A 22,641-nucleotide genomic window follows, 5' to 3' on the forward strand; every position below is an offset into this window, starting at 1 on the left:
GTGGAGGCCTGTGCCACACACGTTCGCAGCATGCGCAGCTCTGGCCTGTGGGTCCGGAACCCGAGGGTCTGAGAAGGGCACACACGTGCCCCAGGGAGCGGGGTCAGGGTCTCCCAGGCAGGACAGTGACTCCTCCTGAGGACAGGAGAAGGGCTGGGCAGAGGAGCACCCCACATGGACACATGCGACCAGGGACAAGGGACGCTCCCTAACAAGTTTTCATTTAAGCTTCATGTAGTCAACATCGACTGCACATCTGCTTTGTCACAGGGACTGTGGCAGGTGCCACACATACAGCAGTGGGTGGAAGGTCTCTGTGGACTCGATGCCCTGGTGGGAAGGACAGGCTGACCAAGTCACCAGGGGGAAGGGCAGAGGCTATGGGACTGCCGGTGTGTGGGGAGGCCAGTCTGGTTGGGGGGAGGCGGAGGTCAGGGAAGGTTCTCTAGAGACACCTGTGAAGAGAGGGGAGGACTGACAGGAGGCGTCCAGGTAACACGAGCAAAGGTGCAGCGTGACAGCGAGGGAAGCCCTGAGGGGCCAGAGCACGGGGCAGCACAGGGACACAGGAGGCCTGGCTGGAGAACAGAGGCAGGCAGGACAGGGGCATGGGCCGTCACACAGGGCTTTGTGCACCACATTAAAACCCTTAGACCTGTGGTCCCCAATCCCTGGGCTGTGGCCCAGTACCCGTCAGTGGCCTGTTAGGAACCAGGACCCCTAATCACCACCTGAGCTCCGCCTCCCCCAACCCTGCCCCGTCTGTGGAAAAATTGTTTTCCATGAAACTTAGGAACTGGGCACATGAGCACACAGCAGGAGGCGAATGGCAGGTGAGCAGAACTTCATCTGTATTTACAGCTGCTCCCTGTCGCTCGCATCACTGCCTGAGCTCCGCCTCCCCTGACACACCCCCAACCCCTGTCCGTGGAAAAATTGTCTTCCATGAAACTAGTCCCTGGTGCCAAAAAGGTTGAGGACCACTGCCTTAGACCATCACAGGACCTGAAATTAGGGAGCTACGGGGTCACCAAGGCTGAAAAGTTCATGGAAATGGATGTTGGTACCTGGAAATCATGAGAGATGGTGGTGTTGACTTTGTGAAGACCAACAGACCAGAGCAGAGATAAAAGAAAGCAAGTGAGTCTTCAGGAATTTTCTAAAAGGTCAAAATGTGAGTGAGAAGGAAAACACTAAGAGGCCAAGCAGGGCTCTCCGACGTTGGCCAGATCCCTCGCTCCCCTGTAGGAAGCCCGGGGAGGTCCCTCCCTCGTGGTCCCAAAGCCCACATGTCTTTCTTTCCTCAGTCCCAGAGAATTTCTGGCTGGAAACATTTGAAAGCCCAACTTCTTTTTACTTCGTTCCTAGTCCTCATTCTGAGCTGTGTGTAGCAATGGTGAAGACCTTGTAGCTTTATGTCCCTTCTTCCCATCCCAATAATGAGAAAACACACTGTCATCACACAATGAAAGTCAGGGGGGGCCCTTAATCATTAAGCCCCGCAAATCACCAGCAATACCGCCTGGAGAAGCTGTGCAAATCTGCACTTAACTGACTCCATTAAACATTAACCTATTAGTTATACATTTACGACACCCAGAAACAATAATTATATGTTTTCTTTGGTCATTAAATCTCGCTGAATCGTTTACAGTTTTAGCACTAGAGAGATCAGAAAGCATCATTTTTGTGTGTGAGCAAGATTTCCCTCTTTCTATGGATCCTTGGTCTGTATCCTGTTTGAAGATTCTTTTTCTTTAGATACATCTAACTTCATTGAGCGTCTATCATTTGCCAGGCACTAAACTAACCAATCATCACATTTAAAGCTTATTTTTAAAAATTATATCCAAATATGTAGGATACATACATACATACATAACATGTAGGAAGGCTTTTGTTTATTTTAAAAAAGGTAAAATGCTGCAGCCACTATGGAAAACAGTGGAGGATCCTATGGAGAATTACTATATGATCCAGCACTTCTACTTCCGGGTATGTGCCCAAAAGAAGCAAAAGCCGGGACTCAAACATATTTGTGCACCCACGTTCATAGCAGCATTATTCACGATAGTTAAAAGGTGGAAACAAGCCTTGTGCCCATAGATAGATGAATGTCTAAACAAAATATGGTATATGCATACAACGGAATACCATTCAGCCTTAAAAAGGAAGGAAATTTTGATACATGCTATGATATAGATAAACCTTGAGGACATTATGATCAGTGAAATAAGCCAGACACCAGAGGACAAGTAGAGTCTGATCCCACCCATGTACGCTACCTAAAGTCATCAACTCCTTCGGAAGTAGAACGGAGGTTGCCAGGGGCTGGGGAGACAGAGGAAGGAGGACTTGGTGTTTAATGGGTACAAAGTTTCATTCTGGGAAGATGAAAATGTTCTGGGGATGGACAGTGGTGATGGTCACACGACGATGTCAATGTACTTAATGCCACCGAGCTGTACACTTAAAAATGGCTAAGATGATAAATTTTATGTTATGTATATTTTCCAACAGCAGTAACCCTCCGCCACAAAAGAAAGATGTGAAAGTAGGGTGAGAAAAGTGAATGGTATGAAGACTCGACTTTGTGGAACACTGGGATATCTAAGTTGACAGTGGGTAGGAATGTGGTATTTCCAGGCAGGGGCCAACCCTGTAGAAGCCAATTAAATCACCGGAGGTTGAGCAAGCAGCTCCGAGGGGATGCTGGAAATCTTATCTTTCCCATGACCCTATTTCTGTCCCATTCTTACTGAGCTCTGGCAAGGCGTGATGATACTTCACAAAATACAAAATCAAAGCCCAGAATGTTCGGGTTTTATAGGAAAGGAAGCCCCAGAGATAAGCTGGCTGAAGACTCACAGTTCAGACAGACACCATTTCCTGGTGCCATTTCCTGAAAAAGCAGCTGGCGTCAGGGCAGCCCCAGTTCTTGCCTGGTCCAGTATACATGACTGGTGTTAAGTTGGAAACGACCCTAAGCCCTGGCCATCTCCATGGAGATTTACCAGGTGGTTATTTAACTGATTTTTCGTGCTTCTACCATATGAATAACAAAGGTAAATATCCTCTGATTACCTGCTGCTAAATAGTAGGGAAAACAGAAATTTTTTAGTTGTACGACTGACAATTCTCATGATCCATGTCTAAATACTATGGAGAATAAGGTCTTGGAAACAGTTAAAACTATGCTAGATCAGTCACTTTATGATTTACTTTCAAAAAAGTGATTAAGAACAGCCCAAATTTGACCCAAAAATTATTACACAAGGGGATACATGCCCCCTTGTATAATAAAGTGCTCTCTGTACTTTCCACTCAATTTTTCTATAAACCTAAAAACTTCTCTATAAAATAAAGTCTATTAATTGGAAAAAACACAAAAACAAAGAAAACAATTGACATATACTCTTATAATTATCAAGTGCTAAGAAAGCTTAAACCACCCCCGTTGGCTACACAGAAGCTAATAGGTGGTTTTAAGGCTTCACTAAATTTCTCAGGATATCTTGGTCGGCACAGCTATGCCATCCCAGCTAATCATTTGCAGGTTTTAATTTGATCTCACAGTTTTCCCAGGCTTTACTTCTGTACGTTATCAAGGACAAAGGAGAGGCCGGAGGGAGTCAGTGCTTTCTAAGCATCTGTGTGCAAATTTCAAAGGCACCACAGGTCTGCCAAAATGCGTCGGCACACACAGGCAGCCCCCTGGTCACTAACGAGTTCCCACCTGTGTCACTACTTTGGCAGCTGCATCGTCTCACCAGAAGTGATGCTTACAGAGTCAGACTTCCACAATCACTCTTTCCCCTCCTCAAGAAGGTAGTGAGAGGTGATTAAGAGTTTTTTTATTTCTTGTAATCTAGGTAATTATAAAACAAAATTTAATGTTTTCCATAATTCAGGCTGAAAATGATAAATCCAGGATGTTCTGCATTATTCACAACAAATGATATGAATGCAAAGTGGTTCTTCAGACTTTTCATACTGTAAGAATAAGATGAAATAATGAACAGCAAAGCACTTTATAAAATGTACACTACAGATGTCAGGTATCAGATTCTTAGTCACTTTCCCCAAGTTTCGTAGTTACTCTTCTGACACTTCTCAAAATGATGATATTTAGAGTTAATTCGATTTTTCTGTTTTGTTAGAATATGACCTGAAAATTCTGTCCAGCCTCTGATACTGACAGTTAATGTCAAAAAATGTCACCACCATGCTATGAAGAGATTTGACAGCCTCAGCAGGGACACAATTTACACAAGTGAAGATAATAAATAAATAAGAACAACCATTGCTCAAGCATCTGAATGCAGCCCAGTGCTCCTGGGTGCATGTCCAATACAACACAATAATGTATCAATGGCTAATTATAAATAAATAAATAAATAAATAAATTCTCTTATTCAATTAGCAGATAGGAAAAAAAGAAAAAAGACAGGAAAAGATTTCTAATCTGTGTGCTGCCGAGGAGTTGCACTACACACCTTCAATTACTGTTAGTGAACATATAGATCGAAAAATGTTTTGGAAAAAAATAAGACAATAAAGATCACGTTAGAAAAGGTGTAAGCTTTTTAACCCATTAATCCTATTTCTTGTAGTCCACACTAAAAAAAAAATCAGCATCACAGCCACAAAAATGTTCGAGTATTTGTTGCAGCATGATTTATAATAGCCAAAAACTGGAAACACTTCAAATGTCCAACAATGGGAGCAGGTTAAATAAATTATTATGTAGCCAGATGATGAAATAGTATTCTGCCATTAAAAATTACTACAGAAATTTAGCTTTTCTGGCCATGAAAAAGAAACTGCTATTGCCTGGCCCTCCTCCAGTAAATAACTAGAAAACTGGACAAAGCATATAAAAAATGGTTTTTAAACGTTGGACAGCAAGCAGCAAGGACAGTGATTCCCAGGAGAAGAGCCCAGGATTGCACTGCTTTCTGCCTGGAGGCACTTTCTGGACTGTGGTTTGTCGATGTTTCATAAAGTTAAATATACACATATCCTTGGGCCAGTTCCACCCTAGAGAAATAAAAACATACACCCAGAAAAAGACTTTTACAAGAATGTTCACAGCAGCTCTTTTATAGTAGACAAAAACTGGAAGCAATCCAGCAATGTAGATAGATAAACAAATTTCAGTGCATTCATAAAGAGACATACTACTCAGGAATAAAAGGAAAAAATCACTAATACAAGTAACAAGACATAAATCTCACAGATACAATGCTCAGAGAAAGAAGCCAGACACAAGAACGTATGATTTCATTTATAGGAAGTTATATAACAGGCAAAACTCACCTAAGGCAAAAAAAATTCAGAACGGTGGTTTCTCTGGCCAGCGGGAGGGAGAGCTATTGGGAGGTGGCTGAGAAGGGCAGAGGGCAACCTTCTGGGGTGATGGAAATGTTCCATACCTTGATGAGGGAGTGGCTTATGCATGTGCCTGCATTTGTCAACACTCACCCAACTATATCCTCAAGATCTGTGTATTTCACTCTATGTAAATTACATCTCAATAAATAGGAAAAATGAATGAAAGCATTTATTATAGGACTGAATGTACTGTTTTAGCTCCACAAACACGATGGGCTTTCTCATCTACGGGTCTTCCCCATGTTGCTTTTGCCTGCTGCATCCCTCCTCATTCCCTCCTCCCTTCCTTCTTTGGGGTGTTTCCCTGAACCTCTCAGCAGCCCTGCCTGTGTTTCCCACTCACCCCCAGCCATGCATAACCCACACCCCCGAGCAGAGGCCATCGGCCTACTTGCTATTTCCCTGCTAGGCCAGCAGCCCCTTGAGGGCCAAGGTCTGCCTTAAACTAACAGTGCAAGTGACATTGCTAATAACCAACGTAGCTAAGGAACTAACCGTGTGTCGTGTGCTCAGGGCCTAACCTGATCATTGTCTTGTTCATCAATGAATCCTGAGACCCCAGCACCCAACAGGCAGAAATCCCATGATTTATTAAATAGGTAGTGTTCTCAGATATGACAGAATTGAGCAAAAGGCCATTCCTGGTTGTTAGAAATGCAGGTAATTTTTTTAAAAATGTTTTTCTTAGACTTTTGTATATTTTTAAAAATTTCTGCTATTATCATATATTACTTCTACATCTGAATAAAGGAAGTTCTGTATAGAGAAAAGGTCCATTGAAGACATAAAAAGCAAAAAAGATATTCTGAGGTCTAGCTGAGGTATTCACAAGCCACTGTTTTTTAAAAATTCATGACAGCTTTCTTTTTAAAGATGGAAATATTACAATCCGAGTAGAAGCTAAGCCAACACATAAAAGGAAAAAAAAAAAAGCTATAATGGATTCCAAACTGCTCTGTAGTTTTCAAAGAAACATTTCTTCAGAAATTAAAACTTATCTTTTTTTTCAGCTTCAATATAACAGGAAGAAATAATAATTTCAGAAAGGACTTGTCTTTTTTCCCATAAATATACAAAGAGCTTTCTTTTTATGCCAAAACAGTTGGGGATATGAAAAGCATATTGTGACAGAATCCTGCAAAACTGTCCTCATTGATTTCCCCAAATCCTCCCCAGGCCCGATGCGGGAAGCCCTGTTGGGTGAGACACTAAAACCGAAAGAGGACTAAACTCTGCCAAATGGCAAAATAGTTATCCTGGGCTGCTTGGCAACTCACCACCAATAACACAAAAATGAGAAAGCTCAAAAGTTAAAAAACAAAACTCCATCTGGCTCTTGAAGCCTGGCCTCGATTACTTTCACTTATTCAGTTCACTCGATAGTAACATTGAATGGCTTTCAAGCACAATATGTGCTTCCCGGTGTGAATCCTATAGCTTTTCATCTCATCTAAAGATAAGGGTGTGGCCCCTCGATGAGAGATGTGCAAAGCTGCCAAGATTGAAGCAAGACACTTTCAGAAGTATGAAGCAGCAGGAGTTTTAAAACAGGCCTCAAATTCTTCACCCCTCCTCTCATTGACAGGTGGGGTTGGTCTATCTTTCCCAGCTTGAATCTCCACCAGCCTTAGTGACTGGGTGACCCACAGTGCACAGGAAAATTGGCTCTGAGTGACTCTGGAGGCCAGGTCTAAGAGGGGATGCAACTTCTGCCTCTTCTTCTGGGACCCTGGCCCTGGAAGGTCCCAGAGGAAGTGGCGTAGACAAGCTGAACTGCCCTAGACAAGCTGACTAAGGCCGCCATGTTGTGAGGAAGCACACAGGCCCATGCAGAGAGACCACACAGAGAAGCTCCGAGACCACATGAATGCAGAAGCCTGGCCAGCCTCTACCTGCCCCAGGGACCCCTCCCCTAAGCTGTTCCACCTCCAGTGCCCAAGGTCTGCAGCCTTGGACACACCCACTCAATGACACAGGTTTCCTGAAACCCTGACCCCACAGAAAGCAGGAAAAGTATAACATGAATGTTGCTGTTTTAAGCCATAAAGTTTGGCAGTGATTTCTTACACAGCAATAGATAACCAGAAGAGAAGCTGTGTATGAAAAAATAAAATGAGATAATAAAAATATGAAAATAAAAGAAAGACATATTTCTGAGACTAGCAGATTCACAGAGAACATTGCAAAAAAGATAAAAATGTCTAAAGGGCAGGAATTTAGGGTGGCTTATTTTCAAATCATAATGAAGAGCTAGATTTTGCCCAATCCATTCATTTTGCCAAATAAATTCAAGAAAAACTTAATATTTGAAATTGGTTCAGGCCAGTAATTTTCTATTACTTTTAATGAAGTAATAGAAAACTCAAATAGAATCATCTTGAGTACATATTAAGCATCCAGTGAAAGTAATTTCTATCAGAGCCTTTCTGGGAGGGGTCTCTGCCTAACCTCTTTTAATGAACAGCCAAGATTCCGTTGTAATGAGAAGCTCCAATTTACATGCAACTCTTGTTCTAAGTATCCTTAAAGATTTTGTCTCAAGAATGCGAAATTTGCCTGTTTTCTTATTGACCTTGTCAATGTGCTTAGCAAACACTTTATATTTGGATGATACAATAATAAACCTCACCCAGTTCTGGTCAGTTTTTCAGAAATTTTGGGGAAAAAAACAACTGACATCTGAATTAATGAGGTTTTACAAAACCCAGCAAACAAGCAGCTCTTGTCTAAAGGTTTGCATAAAACAAAGGCTCTTCTGTGGTTATGTTCCCACAACAAAGTGCTACTTCCTAATTAAACCTACACATAAAATAAAGCACTGCTCCAAAAGGCAGCTTTATTTTCAATGCCATAGGAAACTTTCCTTTTTTACAAAACAGATCCTAACTTCTAAAGGAATATTACACATTTTTGACTCATAAATCTGACCCTCCCTCCTGGTGAAATTTTTGCCCTGCTCTAAATATCTTTAAAGGAAAATATAAAACATAGATTCTTTTTCCTGTTTCTTGGCCAAAAACACATGTTAGGTAGCACCCAATTCTATCCGTCAGTGCAAAAGCACGAAGGAAGTGTCAGTTCTCTGCCCAACGCACAGGGGAGAGGACCCCCCTATGTAGCAATGCAGGAAGCAGAACCCGAGGGAAGGGCTCGAATCCCAACACCCCAAAATCAGGAGGAAACTGCAAGAGCTCTGGCCAGTCTCCCCATAAAATCATATCAGAAAGGAAAGCAATAGGAGACCACGGACAATGAGACAGTGCAGCAGAGTGTAGAAGGAACTAGAAGTCCTGGTTTCCAATCCTGGCCTTAGCACATGGAGCTATACGACTCCGGGCAAGCCAGTGAACCGCTCGCTCTGTGCCTACAGTCTGTATTCCAGGATTGTCGGGAGGGCAGGTGAAATAATACCGATGAGGAAAACAATGCAGAATAGTCTATAACCTATACCTATGAACTGCTACATGTATCCAAGGCAATAAACATTGTATGAACCTCAAAAATGAGGTTCATATTTGTATTCACTGAATTACTTCATTGGCATCCATATGAGATCAATGTTTTTTCGCTGAAAGCTCAAGTTTTTACCCAAAACAGAAAACAACCAAAATGTCAGCTCTGGGAATTGTCAGGCAAATGATGGGCAAGCCATACAGAAGACGGTTCATGCGGCTTTAGAAATTAATGAGTTCGAGTTATATGAGGAAATGTTCATGCTATAAAGTAAATAAAACATCAGGACACAAACTTACATATCACATAATCTCCGAGGCACTGATGGAGACAGAGCACACGCTCTCGGGTCTCCGTGGGTCCTGACCTTGAGCAAGCGACTTCAACTCCCCAAGTCTCAGTCTGGTCATCTGCCACATGGGGTAATAGAAGGAGCAAGCTCACAGGGAGACTGTGAGGATTCAATGACACAATTCAGATCAAGTGCGCGGCGCAGTGTCTGCCCAGCAAGTGTGTAATCAACGACAGCACTGCTGTAGCATTGTTAAATACATGCAGTTGTCTGCAAATGACTAAACGTAAATAATGCCAAGATATCGTTAGTGGCTGTTTCCGAGTGAAGAGATTGTAAGTTCTTCTGCCTCTTTGCACTTGTCTGCACCTTCTGATTTTTCTATGATGACCCATCTTACTTTCCGAATCAGAGAAAAACAGAATTATTGACATGAATTTATTTTCTCAAAATCTGCATAATTGCACATCTTACTTAATCCTGTCAGCTACCTCTAATTAGATTATATGATATTAAGGTCTTCGGGAATGTAAAGTAATTTGTGGATTAGAAATGTGACAGAGGGAAGGAAAACTCAGGTGTATTTCACGTGCGGGATTTGCTAGGTGCTCCATACCCTTCAGTCTTAATGTCTTCACGCTCTACTTTGTAAATGTACTGAAGTGTATCACCCCGCCACACTCTGTGCATCTCCACCACACCACGCAAGCAAAAGGTAACAGTAAACAAATGCACCCACACATAAATAGAACTGCTGCCCCTTCTCCTCCACCTCTGTCCTCAAAGTCCTAGTACCAAGGCAGCGCCCTAAGGCCGTCTCTCTGCTGAGAGCCAAGGACGCCCAGTCTGTGATGGGTTTCACCAGGAGAATTCTAAAATTCGCATTTTCATTCCAAAGTTAATCTAAAAAACTTAATATAAGCATATTCAAGATGTAGCTGACCACCGTCAGAACAAAATACTATCCCTGGATGCCAAGGGCTGCTGGACTCTGTGTTTCTGTCAGTGTACTGGTGCAAGTGACCACCTACTGAGATGGGATGACAGTGTTTGTGCCGGTTGCTAAGCAATTCTCAGCCCACTTTTTGGTACTCCACGTCCTGGGGCTGGGCCAGGACTCTGCAGACTGTTGCTCTGTGGTAGCCACACCAGGGATATGAGGAACACTAGTGACAACAGTGGCAACAGCGGGAGGCTGGAGGGCTGGAGGAGGGAGGCGGGACTGCTCCTCTGTTTACCTGCAGCTCCTGCCAGCACTGCCCTGGCTGCAGCAGCTGATTCCAGTCTCCAGCTTTCCAGGACTCCCCAGGAGCTGCCCCAACCCCCTCTAAACAGGGACTCTCCCGGAAGGCTCCAGGTGTGAATAACTCCACCCTCCTCCCGGGCTCCTCTTCAGCCATTCCTGTCCCTGAGTCACCTTCTGCTCCCTCTTCCAGTTCTCTTGTTGAACCAACCCTCATCCTGAACACGTCCCTTCAAATGACTGGTGTGGTTTCCGTTTCCCTGATTGGACCCTGGCTGATAGAATACACTGTGCATTTCCTAGCATATTAATTTTTATAATTGTCGTAAAATATATGTAACATACAAATTACCACTTTAGCCATGTTTAAGTATACAATTCAGTGGCATTAATTATATTCACATTATTGTGCAATCATCACCACCATCCAGCTCTAGAACTTTTCCATATTCCCAAATTAAAACTCTGTACCCATTAAACAATAACTCCCCATTCTCTCTCCCCCCCGCCCCCCGGCCCCTGGAGACCACCGCTCTACTTTCCATCTCTATGAATTGACTACTCCAGGCACCTCATGTAAGTGGAATCATACAGTATTTCTTCTTTTCTGTCTGGCTTATTTCACTTAGCATAATGTTTACAGGGAACAAACATGTGTCAAAATTTCATTCCTTTTTAAGACTGAGTAATATTCTATTGTATGTATTAATATATACCACATTTTGTTTATCCATTCACCTGTTGATGGACATCTGGGTTGTTTCCACCTTTCGGCTACTGTGAATAATGCTCCTATGAACACTGGTGTACAAGTATCTGTTTCAGCTACTACTTCCTTTCTTTTGGGTATATACCTAGTAGTGGAATAGCTGGAACATACGGTAATTCTATGCTTAATATTTGGAGTAATGATCACACTGTTTCCACAGCACTGCACCACTTTGCATTCCCACCAACAGTGCACAAGGGTTCCAATTTCTCCACATCCTCATCAACACTTGTTATTTTCCATTTCTTTTATTATCACCTTCCTAATGAGTGTGACAGGTACGTTACTGTGGTTTTGACTTACATTTCCCTTTTGATTAATGATGTTCAACAACTTTCCATCTGACCAATGTATTAACTTTTAATATAGTGTTTCTCAAACTGGAAACCCTTATGTTCTTCCATTGAGAAATGCTGCCATAGGGAATAACTTTTAATATAACTAGTAGGGACTACAAAAATTTTGACAATCATAAAATTCAAGATCCATGAAATGTGTGTGGTCAGTCTCTCAGAGTGATTTATTTTAAATTTTAAGTCACCAGAAAAGATCACTCACTCGGTTCAGCGGTAGTGCTAAAGTATGAGCTCCTAAATCACTTGATGGTGAGCAGCATTTTATTAACAGAGACCACTATACATATGTCAGTTTTACATTTGTTAAAGTTGAAGTGTAACCTTTACTTTTCTTAAAACAAAAATACCACACACATTCAATTCCCTTAGATTTTTAAAAGTAAGATATTGCTAAATGTCTAACGGTGTAGCTTCTAACGTATCCTGAATCAATAAAAGAAATGAATAGCAGGCCTTATTTTAAAGAAACAAAGAAATAAATCCAGTCATTCCTCTTGTAATATGTTACTAAAACAAACACCGTAGTTAAACCTTATTGCAAATCATACATTTATAGACTTTCTGATAACACTACTCTTCATCTTTTCCTTAATTTATCTTCCAGATAACCAAACATTATACACAGAAGCTAAAAGTGCTGTAATTTCAACAGCTGCCATCAATTAGAGAATCAAGATCAATGTTTTTAGCATTTGCCAACACAGAACATAGCTAATTTGATCATAAAACCTCAGGAGCTGACATATTTATTAAGTTACATGAACACATTTACAACATTAAGTTTTATAGCTCCTGGTAATATTAAGGTCTAGCTATGATCTTACTACAGAAATCTATATTTTAGAGATTTGTCATTGTTACAGGACTGAAACGCAGCAGTCAAAAGGTTGTTTTTGTTCATTGTCATCTTTGTCAGCATGTGAATAAGGAAAGAGGAGGAGGAAGTCAACAAGGCATTGACTACACTGCAGAGTGCTCGAACCGCGCCCACACCTGGGTGCACAGCAGTGAACCAGACAGCCCTCGACAGACACCAGCAGGGAAAGGAGAGGAAGAGACAGAAGAGGAGAAGAGGACGGCTGTGGTCCCTGCCCTCTCAGACTATACGACCTAGAAATTAACCAGCAGTTGGCCAATCGCTGGCTTGAGAGGGAAACAAGCAGATTTTGCGATAGAGAAAAGTCAGCAGCAGGTGTAGCCAAGCTCTAGATCTGAGTGCCAGCGAGACCTAAGAGACAAGGCGGAGATGTGAGGGGGGAGAAGGAAAACAAGGGAGAGATCTGGCTGTCAACACCCAGACAGGACTCAAATTTAGCACCACTGCTAGTGGGACAACCAGCCCTGGGGTGCCTGCTGGTGCGAGGCGACACGGTGTAGCCAGGGTCACGAAGATGTGCTCTTGCCAAAAATCTCTGACTGGAGTTCAATCAGGTCTCTAGAGCTGAATTTAGTTTATAGGAAATAGAAGGCACATGTTAAATAAAACCACGATGAAACAATCTGACAAATCCAGGATGTGGGACAATCTACAAGACAACTGGCCTGGTCTATTCGGAAATTCAACATCATTCAAAGGAAAAAAGTGGAGCCAGGCGTGGTGACACACACCTATCATCCCAGCCACTCCGGAGGGTGAGGCAGGAGGATCGCTTGAGCCCAGGAGTTCCAGGCTGCAGTATGCTAGGAATAGCGACTGCACTCCAGCCTGGGTGACAGAGCCAAACCCCATCTTTAAAAAAAGAAAAAAAAGGAAAGAGCAATTCCAATTAGAAGAGATTCAAGAAGCATGACAATCAAATGCAATGAGTAATCCTTATTGGATCCTGGTTTGAAAAAAAAAAAGCTATAAAAGACACTGAAGGAAAAATTGGAAAAATTGGATATGGGTGGTAAAACTGATAGGAAATTACTGTTAATTCTATCAAGGAGACTAATGGCATGGTGTCTATTCAGAACAGATGTCTTCATTGTTTGAGGATACAAACTGACGTGTGGATAAAAATGTTGTGATGACTGCTATCCACTTGAAACAAACACGGCCCGATGCTTAAAAATCAATCCCTGAATGTCAGGGGCGGGTGTATCTGTGTTCACTACATATGCTCTCTACATATTCAACAGTGTTCAGAATAAAAAAGGCTTAGTAAATAAATAAATCTGAGAAAGGTTTGCTCCATTATAGGTGTCATGTACTCTTTAAAGAAAAGCTGTTTGCGCACCGTTTGGGGAGTGGTAACACTTGAAGGTGCTGACTCGGGAAAGGGGGGGGGTGGGGAAAAAATATGAAACTGTTGTTTTTAACTTGCATTGTTCACTTAATAATTTATCATGAATATTTCCCATATTATTTCATATCATTGTACAAGAAATAATAATAAAAAAAAAAAAAAGAAAAGCTGAAAGCATGGCAGAAATTTAATACTGTGTAAAAGGTAAAGAAATTTCAGGGTACTCATTATTTTAAGTTATCTTATTTAAGAGGCCTACCTTAAAACACTAGAAATTAACCAAAGAGGTCTATGACTATGTGTCCATGCTTGTTTTTGCAATACGCCTTAAAGATCTAAAACCGATGTTCCCTTCTGGAATCCTCAAGCTGACTCCAACCAACCTAAAGCAGAAGGTGTCCCCTCAGGATGAAGGCAGGTATGACAATTTCAAGACAAAGCAGAGCCTAACATGGGTTTGAAACCTATAATAAAATGTGCGGTTCTTAATTGGGCCAAACTCCTATGACATCACATTCCTAATAATGAACACGGTTATACCTTTTCCCTTAGAAAAAGAAAAATAAATTGGAAAGGTGATGGGAAAACAAAAATCGCCCACAGAACCTTTCTTACCACTCAGATAAAAACAAAGGCCAGAGCAAAAATAAAAACAAAAACAAAAACAAAAAAGCCTCTTTTCTCTTTTTCTTTAGGGAAATTTGAAAGTATTAAGGAGTGTCATATGAATTCAAGTCTTACCTCTGAAAGCTGTCAAAGTGTTATTTTACTTCCATAATACTGTGAACCCAAGCTTGGAACATGTCCCCTGAGTTTCACCTTGTGCCACCTTATTCTCTGTAATCATTATAGATCCAAAGTTCTTTTACATGAATACACACAGAATTGCCTTATCTTCTACTTAAAATCCTGCACATTTAAAAAATTATCACTTATTCAAAGAATTCTGATTATTTGTCATTAAATCTCCAAAATTCCTATTTCAATCCTACAATTCACATTTCCACTATTTGTCTCTTTCAACTGATCTAAATAGTTTACATGAGATTTATGAGTTCTAACACAAATGAAACTGAATGGAAATAAAGTCATGCAATGGCCTTTCTGGAGAACTCAAATCAGAAATTGTGATAACAATTCCAAAATACCTGCCATCCCCTTTCCATCCCTCTCACTCAGACCCGACCCCTTCCTTTCCTTTCCCTTATGCAGAAAAAATGGGGCAACCAGGGATCGTGTCATATTTCTCTCCATTCCCCTATGTGGCCGTGGAGCAAGGTAAGAGGACACAGGTGGCAGGTGTGGTTGGAGCCACTTACACCTCGCCTTTGCCTACTCACGCTGAAGGCCCTGCAAACATTAGTACTGGGCAACTCCAGCTTACACGTGGCCCAGACAGATAGCATCGGGCAGGGCTGAGACGTAGTCGAGAAGTTTAACATTGTCCCCTTTTGTTTCCTAGCCTTACATGATAACTTTGCACAATGATAATAGCAAGACTAAGCTCGAAAAGTAGGAACGGCATGTGTGGGCGTCCAGCACACAGCCCTCTGTAGTGTCCTGAATGGATGAGTGTGCCCTGCTGACACAGCTTCAAACAACCACCACCATAAGGAAGCAACTTCACCCATCTCCTCCAAGTCACCTGGGAATGATAAACGTGACAAGACTGGCAGCATGGACTACTTCTGTATACCTCTTGATCCACCGGGTGGAAAACAGAGAGACCAGAAGGTGGACACGTTAAGAAACAAGCCAGACTTTCCCCAAACTCTACAGTGCAGCAACCCACAAACACTCTTCAGCAGTTCTGGCCTCACCCACCTGTCTTAAGTCCAGAGTGATTGTGACCCAGTGGAACTCTCTCCCGTTTTGAATGCTGGGACTTTGCCACCAGTTATTGGTGCCATCGATCGCATTTGATATTGGGTGCCGTTCTGTTAAAAGAGAATAAAAACATGCATTCCTCTCAGTTTTTGCTTTAAGTTTTTTAACTTCTGAACCATAATGCTAGCAGAAACGAAGAGCAGTGAAGGAGAACACAACGTTCTCGGCGTCCTAGCAGAAGTCCTGGTCGTCCCTGCAGAAGGCGCGCGTTCCCGCGGGCACTCAGGGCGGAGGGGGTGACACTTGCCTCTGGGGTTCACGCTGCTGCCATCACAGATCCTGCACTGCGGGTTCCGAACGGGCCGGCCCGGCACATGCTCCACAAGTTTGCAGAACATCTCAGGCCCCTTCTCGCCGCAGGTGGCGTTGGTGCTGATGTGCGCATTGCTGGCGAGATTGAGAATGGCAGGAAACAGACCTGCAGGACAAAATTCAGCAAATCAGCAGAGCCACCCGAAAGCAGCAGCATGAGACTGCCCCACCCCGCGTGGCAGGTGAATCCAAGGACATGCGCTTTGTGAGAGAAGCCTCGCCCAAAAGCAAGACGATGGGGACTGATGATGAGGGGACACGAGGGGCCTTTCGGGGGTGATATGTTCTATATCTTCATAAAGGTTTGGGTTTCACAGGCAGATGCAGTTGTGAAAAATCACAGAATGAGTACACCTAAGATTTGGGTAGATATGTATATTTCAGTATATGTACATTTTACCTCAAAAAATAAAGAAAAGTCAAACAAATATTGATGCACATGCGGCAATATTTAGGAGTGAAGTGTACTTATGTCTTCAACTCATTTTGAAATGCGTCAAAAAATAGGCTGGCTCAGTGGAGGGACAGAGATGGATACACCGGTAGAGGGTTGAAAGAGAAAGTAGAGTGTTAATTGTAGAATGTAGGTGGGAGTTGAGGCGTTCGCTGCACTTTTCTGATTGAAAAGTTTTATAGGGCCGGCGCGGTGGCTCACGCCTGTAATCCTAGCACTCTGGGAGGCCGAGGCGGGTGGATCGCTCAAGGTCAGGAGTTCGAGACCAGCCTGAGCGAGACCCCGTCTCTACTAAAAAATAGAAAGACATTATATGGACAACTAAAAATCTATATAAAAAAAAAATTAGCCGGGCATAGTGGCGCATGCCTGTAGTCCCAGCTACTTGGGAGGCTGAGGCAGTAGGATCGCTTAAGCCGAGGAGTCTGAGGTTGCTGTGAGCTAAGCTGATGCCACGGCACTCACTCTAGCCTGGGCAACAAAGTGAGACTCTGTCTCAACAAAAAAAAAAAAAAAAAAGAAAATTTTTATGATAAAATGTTGGGGAAAACAGGCTTAAGACAGGTTTCAAATGATTGAGTGCACACATTTACCAATGAAATTCAAACACCTTTCGCTTGAGGGAAGGGCGTTTATCCTGTCCTCACTTCCTGCCTGCTGCCTTTGGTAGTATTTACAAGGTCTTCTCTAGGGTCTTTTTCCTCTCTCCTCTCTTTCTTTACTGCCTGTTTTCTTTGGTGAATAAAACTTTAGAACACAAAGATCCAGTTTTCAAATTTCTCTTTCATTCGGTCGGTATTAATCTTTGCCTTTGTAGAATCCCTTTATCTCAACTGATTTTATCTTTAAGCATTTGGGATCAGTATCAGATCCAAACTATTCAAAAAACAATTTCTGGATGACTGTGAGAAAAGTATCTCCATGAGGTTCTTTAGAGATTTAACTTTATCTTGGTAAAAGAGGATAATGGCAGTGAAGATTCTATGAAGATCTAGAAATGATGGTGCATGTGATGTTGAAGAGACATTCTACGTGAATGGACGTTGTGAACTGAGAGAGTGTTGGGAGGGTCTTAACGTAGTGGGGTTTCTGTAACTTACCAGAAGTTGATCTCCAAGGATCACAGAATATAATCTTTTCTTTGTAAAGAACACGTAACAATACCACTTCTGAAATGTTTATTTTCCAGTGAAACTTGAAATGGCGCAGTATAATTTCACTATTTGAGAAGGAATTCATGTTTTTGATTTTTATTTTTTAGGTGGTGCCTATTATGTTCAATGACCTTTTCTATCATAATTGTTTTAATAATTTAAATTATAAAACAAAAATGGTTATTTTTGTAAGATTTGCTACATTAAAAATTTACCATGCACCTATTAAAAAATTTTATTAGGTAGTCTTTCAAACACTTCTCACATAAAAGAGAACTACCTATTAGTAGTTTTATCCTAATAGAAGGGCCCTATTCAAGTCAATAGGCCCTTAGCCCCTCAATAAAATAGTTATTTAATACTCGTATCCTAGAGTATTATTCTCAATTTTGAAACACAACAGACTTATATACTATGTTTAATATATTTATTTTCATTTTTAACTTAAAGGTGGTTATTTTTATCATATTCCTTTAAAGGGACTTCTTTCTTAATTTAAAAGGAGTAAAGAATGCTGTATGTGGAATGAGATGAATCACTACATTCAGTCATGCAGCTCCTCAAATTGTTATTTTTAATCAACCAGTATTTAGACACATTTTATGTAACGTTGTAGCTCCTAAAGTGACATGTAAACTGTTAGGCAAGGTGCTTACCTGAAGCAGGAGCTGATCTTTATTCTGTTTGATACTGAGACAAATACTGATTTTCTCCATCCTTTATGACCATGATATTCTAGCATTCTGGTTCAAATTTCTATTATGAGCAAATAATTTAAAATACTGTGTGCTTTTAAGCCATGGTGCTTTATCCAAACAGCATTAAAATGACATTTTCTGGTTCAAAAATCACATATATGCATCTACATTTGCAGTACAATCAGCTCTATCCATTCCCTTCACACAGATGAGTCAAGCGAGTCAAGCAAGGAAAAGGAACCAAGGTCACGAGGGCTGATTTAACAATGCGATGCTCTATCAACAACAAATATCTTTACCAGTTAACTTAACAAATGTCCCCACTTCCCACTTTCTTTTTAATCCCCCCCACCCCCAGTTAGTTCCTGAACATCAAGAGAACTCCCCACTCCCTGCCCAGAGCCCCCTCCCAGTCCAGGGAGCTGGGGGGGGGCTGTTATTGGGGTGAGGTTAGGGAGGGGAGGCGGCCGGGGGTCATGGGGGCACCACATCCACCCGCTCTATGCTGGAGTCTCTCCCCTGAGCCACTGAGAAAATGCAGCTCAAGCCTCATGAACACAAACTTAGCATCTTTTTGGTGAATAACATCTCAATCGAAGTAACAAGCATCAGGTAGTTCCTTGCACTAGATAGGTTTTAAAGAACTTCCATTTTTCCTTATCTTGTTGGTCTTCTAAGTATACTTTCACTAAAAAGAAAGATAAATTGCTTAGTTAGCATGGCTATGCCAAAACAAAAAAAAAAAAACTGTAAATAATTAATTTGGTAAAAATATCCAGGTTGTCTTTCACTAACACTAAATCTTCCTTCTCATATAAGCTAGTATTTGGGGAAAAAATCTTCCCTAAAATGTATGTCTTACGTATTACACCTACGCACTCTTCATAGTTACAGAGCAATTACTATTCCTTGCTGTGCAGGACTGCATCTGTTTGAAGATGAAAGAAAGTTGGGAATATGTACTAGAGCAAGCATGTTTTAAAAAGAATTTTTTAAAAAGTTCCCCAGGTTGCTGAAGCATTTCAAAGACGACTGAAATATTTCAATAAAAGGAAACTACATGAGCATCAAGCAGGAGGAGGGATAGGAAATCAAACAGTGAGAAAAGGCATTAGGATCAAGACCCAACCAAGAAGAAAAGCTGGATTTTACACATAAAAATCAAAGGCAGAACGAGCGCTGTAACAACACGTACGTATGCTACATGGTTTTCCCGTTACTTAGTCACACTCGTTACAAATTAGACTGCAGTTTTGTCGAGAGAGTTTTAGTTTAGTTACTGTTACCATAATACTAATTTGTACCTTTTTCCCCCCCACTCAGGACACACAAGGGAATCATTCCTCTATCCATGGATTTAACCAGCAGCTTTTATAACACCAAACTCCATCATGCATGAAATAAATTCCTTCTCATTCACCAGGAGTTTTTGTTTTTAAGCCCCTTTCCTCACATCCTGAGTACACTTGGCCTTCTTAAATGCATTTCATGACCGTGTTAATCTCCTGGAAAGTTCCCTTATTAATATCAGGTGAAAAATCACCGCCAAGCCGACAGACAATGCTACTGCATGTAATTACCACAGTGTTCATCCGAGACACTACCAGGTGGTTTAATAATTCATTTTTAGAGGTTCCTGGGTTTTTTCCTAGCAGAATATATTTTCCACATCTTAAAAATAAAGTATCTAAGATTTTAGCTAAGTTACAACTTCTTCTTCAATATTTTTCAAATGATTCAGAGGCAATAGTTCACAGCCTTAATTCATTTGTGTGTAAGAAAAGCGTGAAGGTTTCTTTTTTTTCCATTTCAAAAAACAAAAAAGTTTTTGAGTTCTACAAAATGTTATGTTTGCCTAGTCCATGCTCAAAATCAGTGTGATATTCTGAAAAGAAAATGATTTGCCACTCTTAGCTAGATGATCTGGAGCAATAATTTTAGATCATTTTTCCCAGAGTGAAACAAAAGAATATGAATATTTTATATGGCTGAATAATCAAGGTGGCTTCTAGTGTCAGGAGTTTTTATTTCAAAAAACAATCAAAGCTGCCTGTTCAATCCATGGAGAAACTTGGAAAATAGGAATTTAAGTCTCTGAATTGAGAAATTTGTGATTTTTCAAAACATTCAAATCCATTTTGTTCTCCATTTACTCAACTCTTACTTCCCTGCTCTTACTTATTCATCCAACTAAACATCTATAAATTGATTAGAGAAGTTTGGTATTAGAAAGAAAGTACCTTGTTTCTCAGCACTCTCTTTGAAACAGGCTAGTTGCCCGACAGAACAATAAAAACAGTACCTCCCAACAACTACTCTTTGCATTATTTAGTGAAAAATCCTGGAAGCATTTAATAATGTTCTAGGATAATAATATCAAGGTATTCCAATAACATAGTACTCCCGGTTAATAATATTAAGGTATTCTAATGACATGACTCTTAGGAGGATGCGTGAATTCCTATTCAGTAGCATATCCATGATTTACACATATGAGTCAGAAAAAGCAGGTGAGAATGTTTGATTAAGCCCAATAAACTGTAATGAGAACCTCTCAGATACAAAGGCACCTCCTAGGGACACTCAGATGAATGACCAAGCTCTTGCTGACCCCAGCACTCTCACAGTCAAGAGGAAAAGAGAGACATCTACTCACAGATATTAATAAGTATAATATTAAAAATGTAGCAATATTTTAAAATAGGTTTGAGGAGAGATTCTTCAGCAAGACAACCAGGCAGGCATAGTCCCGGCAGAAATGTAAGGGCGGGCGCTCGGACGGGGCAGGTCTAAAATCCTTGAATGGGTCCTCCCAGTGCTCTTTAGGTCAATTTCATTTTCCTTCCCCTTTGCACTTTTCACATATCCATTCACACTCTACTCATCATACAAGCCCAGATCTTTCCCGAATCCCAGGCTAATGTCAATGTTCTTCCTTTGTCCTACCTCAAGTCAGACTGCACTTACCATTCACACAGAGATCACTAACTCACTGACCCAGCCCTCCCTGATTCTTCTCACCCACTATCGTCCAAAAAACAAAACCAAAAAGGGCCCTAGATCAGCATCTGGCCCATGTAAGTGCCCAAAAATGCCTGAATGAAAGAATGAACAGAGGAAGGAAGGAGCTTTCTCTTGCTCATGGGTTGCTAACAAGTGCACAGAACCCAGAGTCTGAGATAGAGACTCTCACCCTGAAGCCACCATCAACTAACCAGTAATAACTCTGTCTTTGGCAAGTCACCTTCTTAGCCTCTATTTCCTCAACTATTAAGTGAGTACCTCTATGGGTCCTTTTTTTCTGAGACACTGTGATTCTAGAATTTTACTTTTATAGACTACCAGGTAAATTTGCCCACCATCCTCTCTCTGCACTATTTGAAAATAGAAGAAAAACTTTTCTCGGCCGGGTGCGGTGGCTCACACCTGTAATCCTAGCACTCTGGGAGGCCAAGGTGGGCAGATTGTTTGAGCTCAGGAGTTCGAGACCACCCTGAGCAAGAGCGAGAACTCATCTCTACTAAAAATAGAAAGAAATTATCTGGCCAACTAAAAATATATAGAAAAAATTAGCCAGGCATGGTGGCGCATGCCTGTAGTCCCAAGCTACTCAGGAGGCTGAGGCAGTAGGATCGCTTGAGCCCAGGAGTTTGAGGTTGCTGTGAGCTAGGCTGACGCCATGGCACTCTAGCCTGGGCAACAGAGTGAGACTCTGTCTCAAAAAAAAAAAAAAAAAAGAAAAGCTTTTCTCCATTCAATGTGCAGAACGGTAATGAAAGGTAATTTGGTCATTCTTTGATCTTCTTGGATAAAAGAACCAAATAGAAACACAACGCAAAATTATTATTCTTTGCTTCTTTGAGCTTCACATTGAACTTGACCGTTTCATTTAATTAAAAAAAAAAAGTCCTTATAATGTCCTGTATTTTCTTGAGAAAGATGACAAAAATGTCATGAGTGAGAGATTTGGTAGAAGTAACAAGTCCTGGTTGAAGGAGCTCAGGTAAAATTCAAGTTTATTAAGGCTTCAAGTCTATCACTTCACAGTCAAACTTCTAACTGTTAAGAATCCGAGTTTATCGCTAACTTCCAGCATAGAATTGGGTGAATGGGTGTGGAGCACAGGCAGGACAGTCACTCTTCAGAACGGCCACCTTAAGAGGAGCTGGAAGGGAAGCAGATGACGTTTCTCAGAATGAAACCCACGGGGTGGGATGGGGAGGGCTTTGCTCCCAGCCAGGTCTATGGCACCAGCTCTTCCTTCCTCTCACTGCTCCCCAGGAAGCATGTAAGTCTACAGCATGGGGAATTATTTCAAAACAGTAAGTTCCATCTCATATGGCATATTCAGTGTCTAACCTGTCTGTGTCCAGGCTTAAAATAGAAATGTTAGTTCTAATC

At 41.4% G+C, this 22,641-nt stretch overlaps 1 protein-coding gene across 1 annotated transcript in view; it reads right to left on the minus strand.

Moving 5' to 3' along the window:
• Positions 1-22,641, minus strand: part of LAMA1 (laminin subunit alpha 1) — a 127,999-nt gene that overhangs the window by 100,318 nt on the left and 5,040 nt on the right. Inside the window, exons 5-6 of the mRNA XM_069467850.1 lie at positions 15,870-16,040; positions 15,560-15,672 (exon numbers count right to left, since the gene is read on the minus strand). Of these exons, the coding sequence (XP_069323951.1) occupies positions 15,560-15,672; positions 15,870-16,040 (284 nt within the window). The remainder of the gene's footprint in view (positions 1-15,559; positions 15,673-15,869; positions 16,041-22,641) is intronic.

This window comes from Eulemur rufifrons, chromosome 5 (genome assembly GCF_041146395.1).
Source record: "Eulemur rufifrons isolate Redbay chromosome 5, OSU_ERuf_1, whole genome shotgun sequence".
NCBI classification, from domain to species: Eukaryota; Metazoa; Chordata; class Mammalia; order Primates; family Lemuridae; genus Eulemur; species Eulemur rufifrons.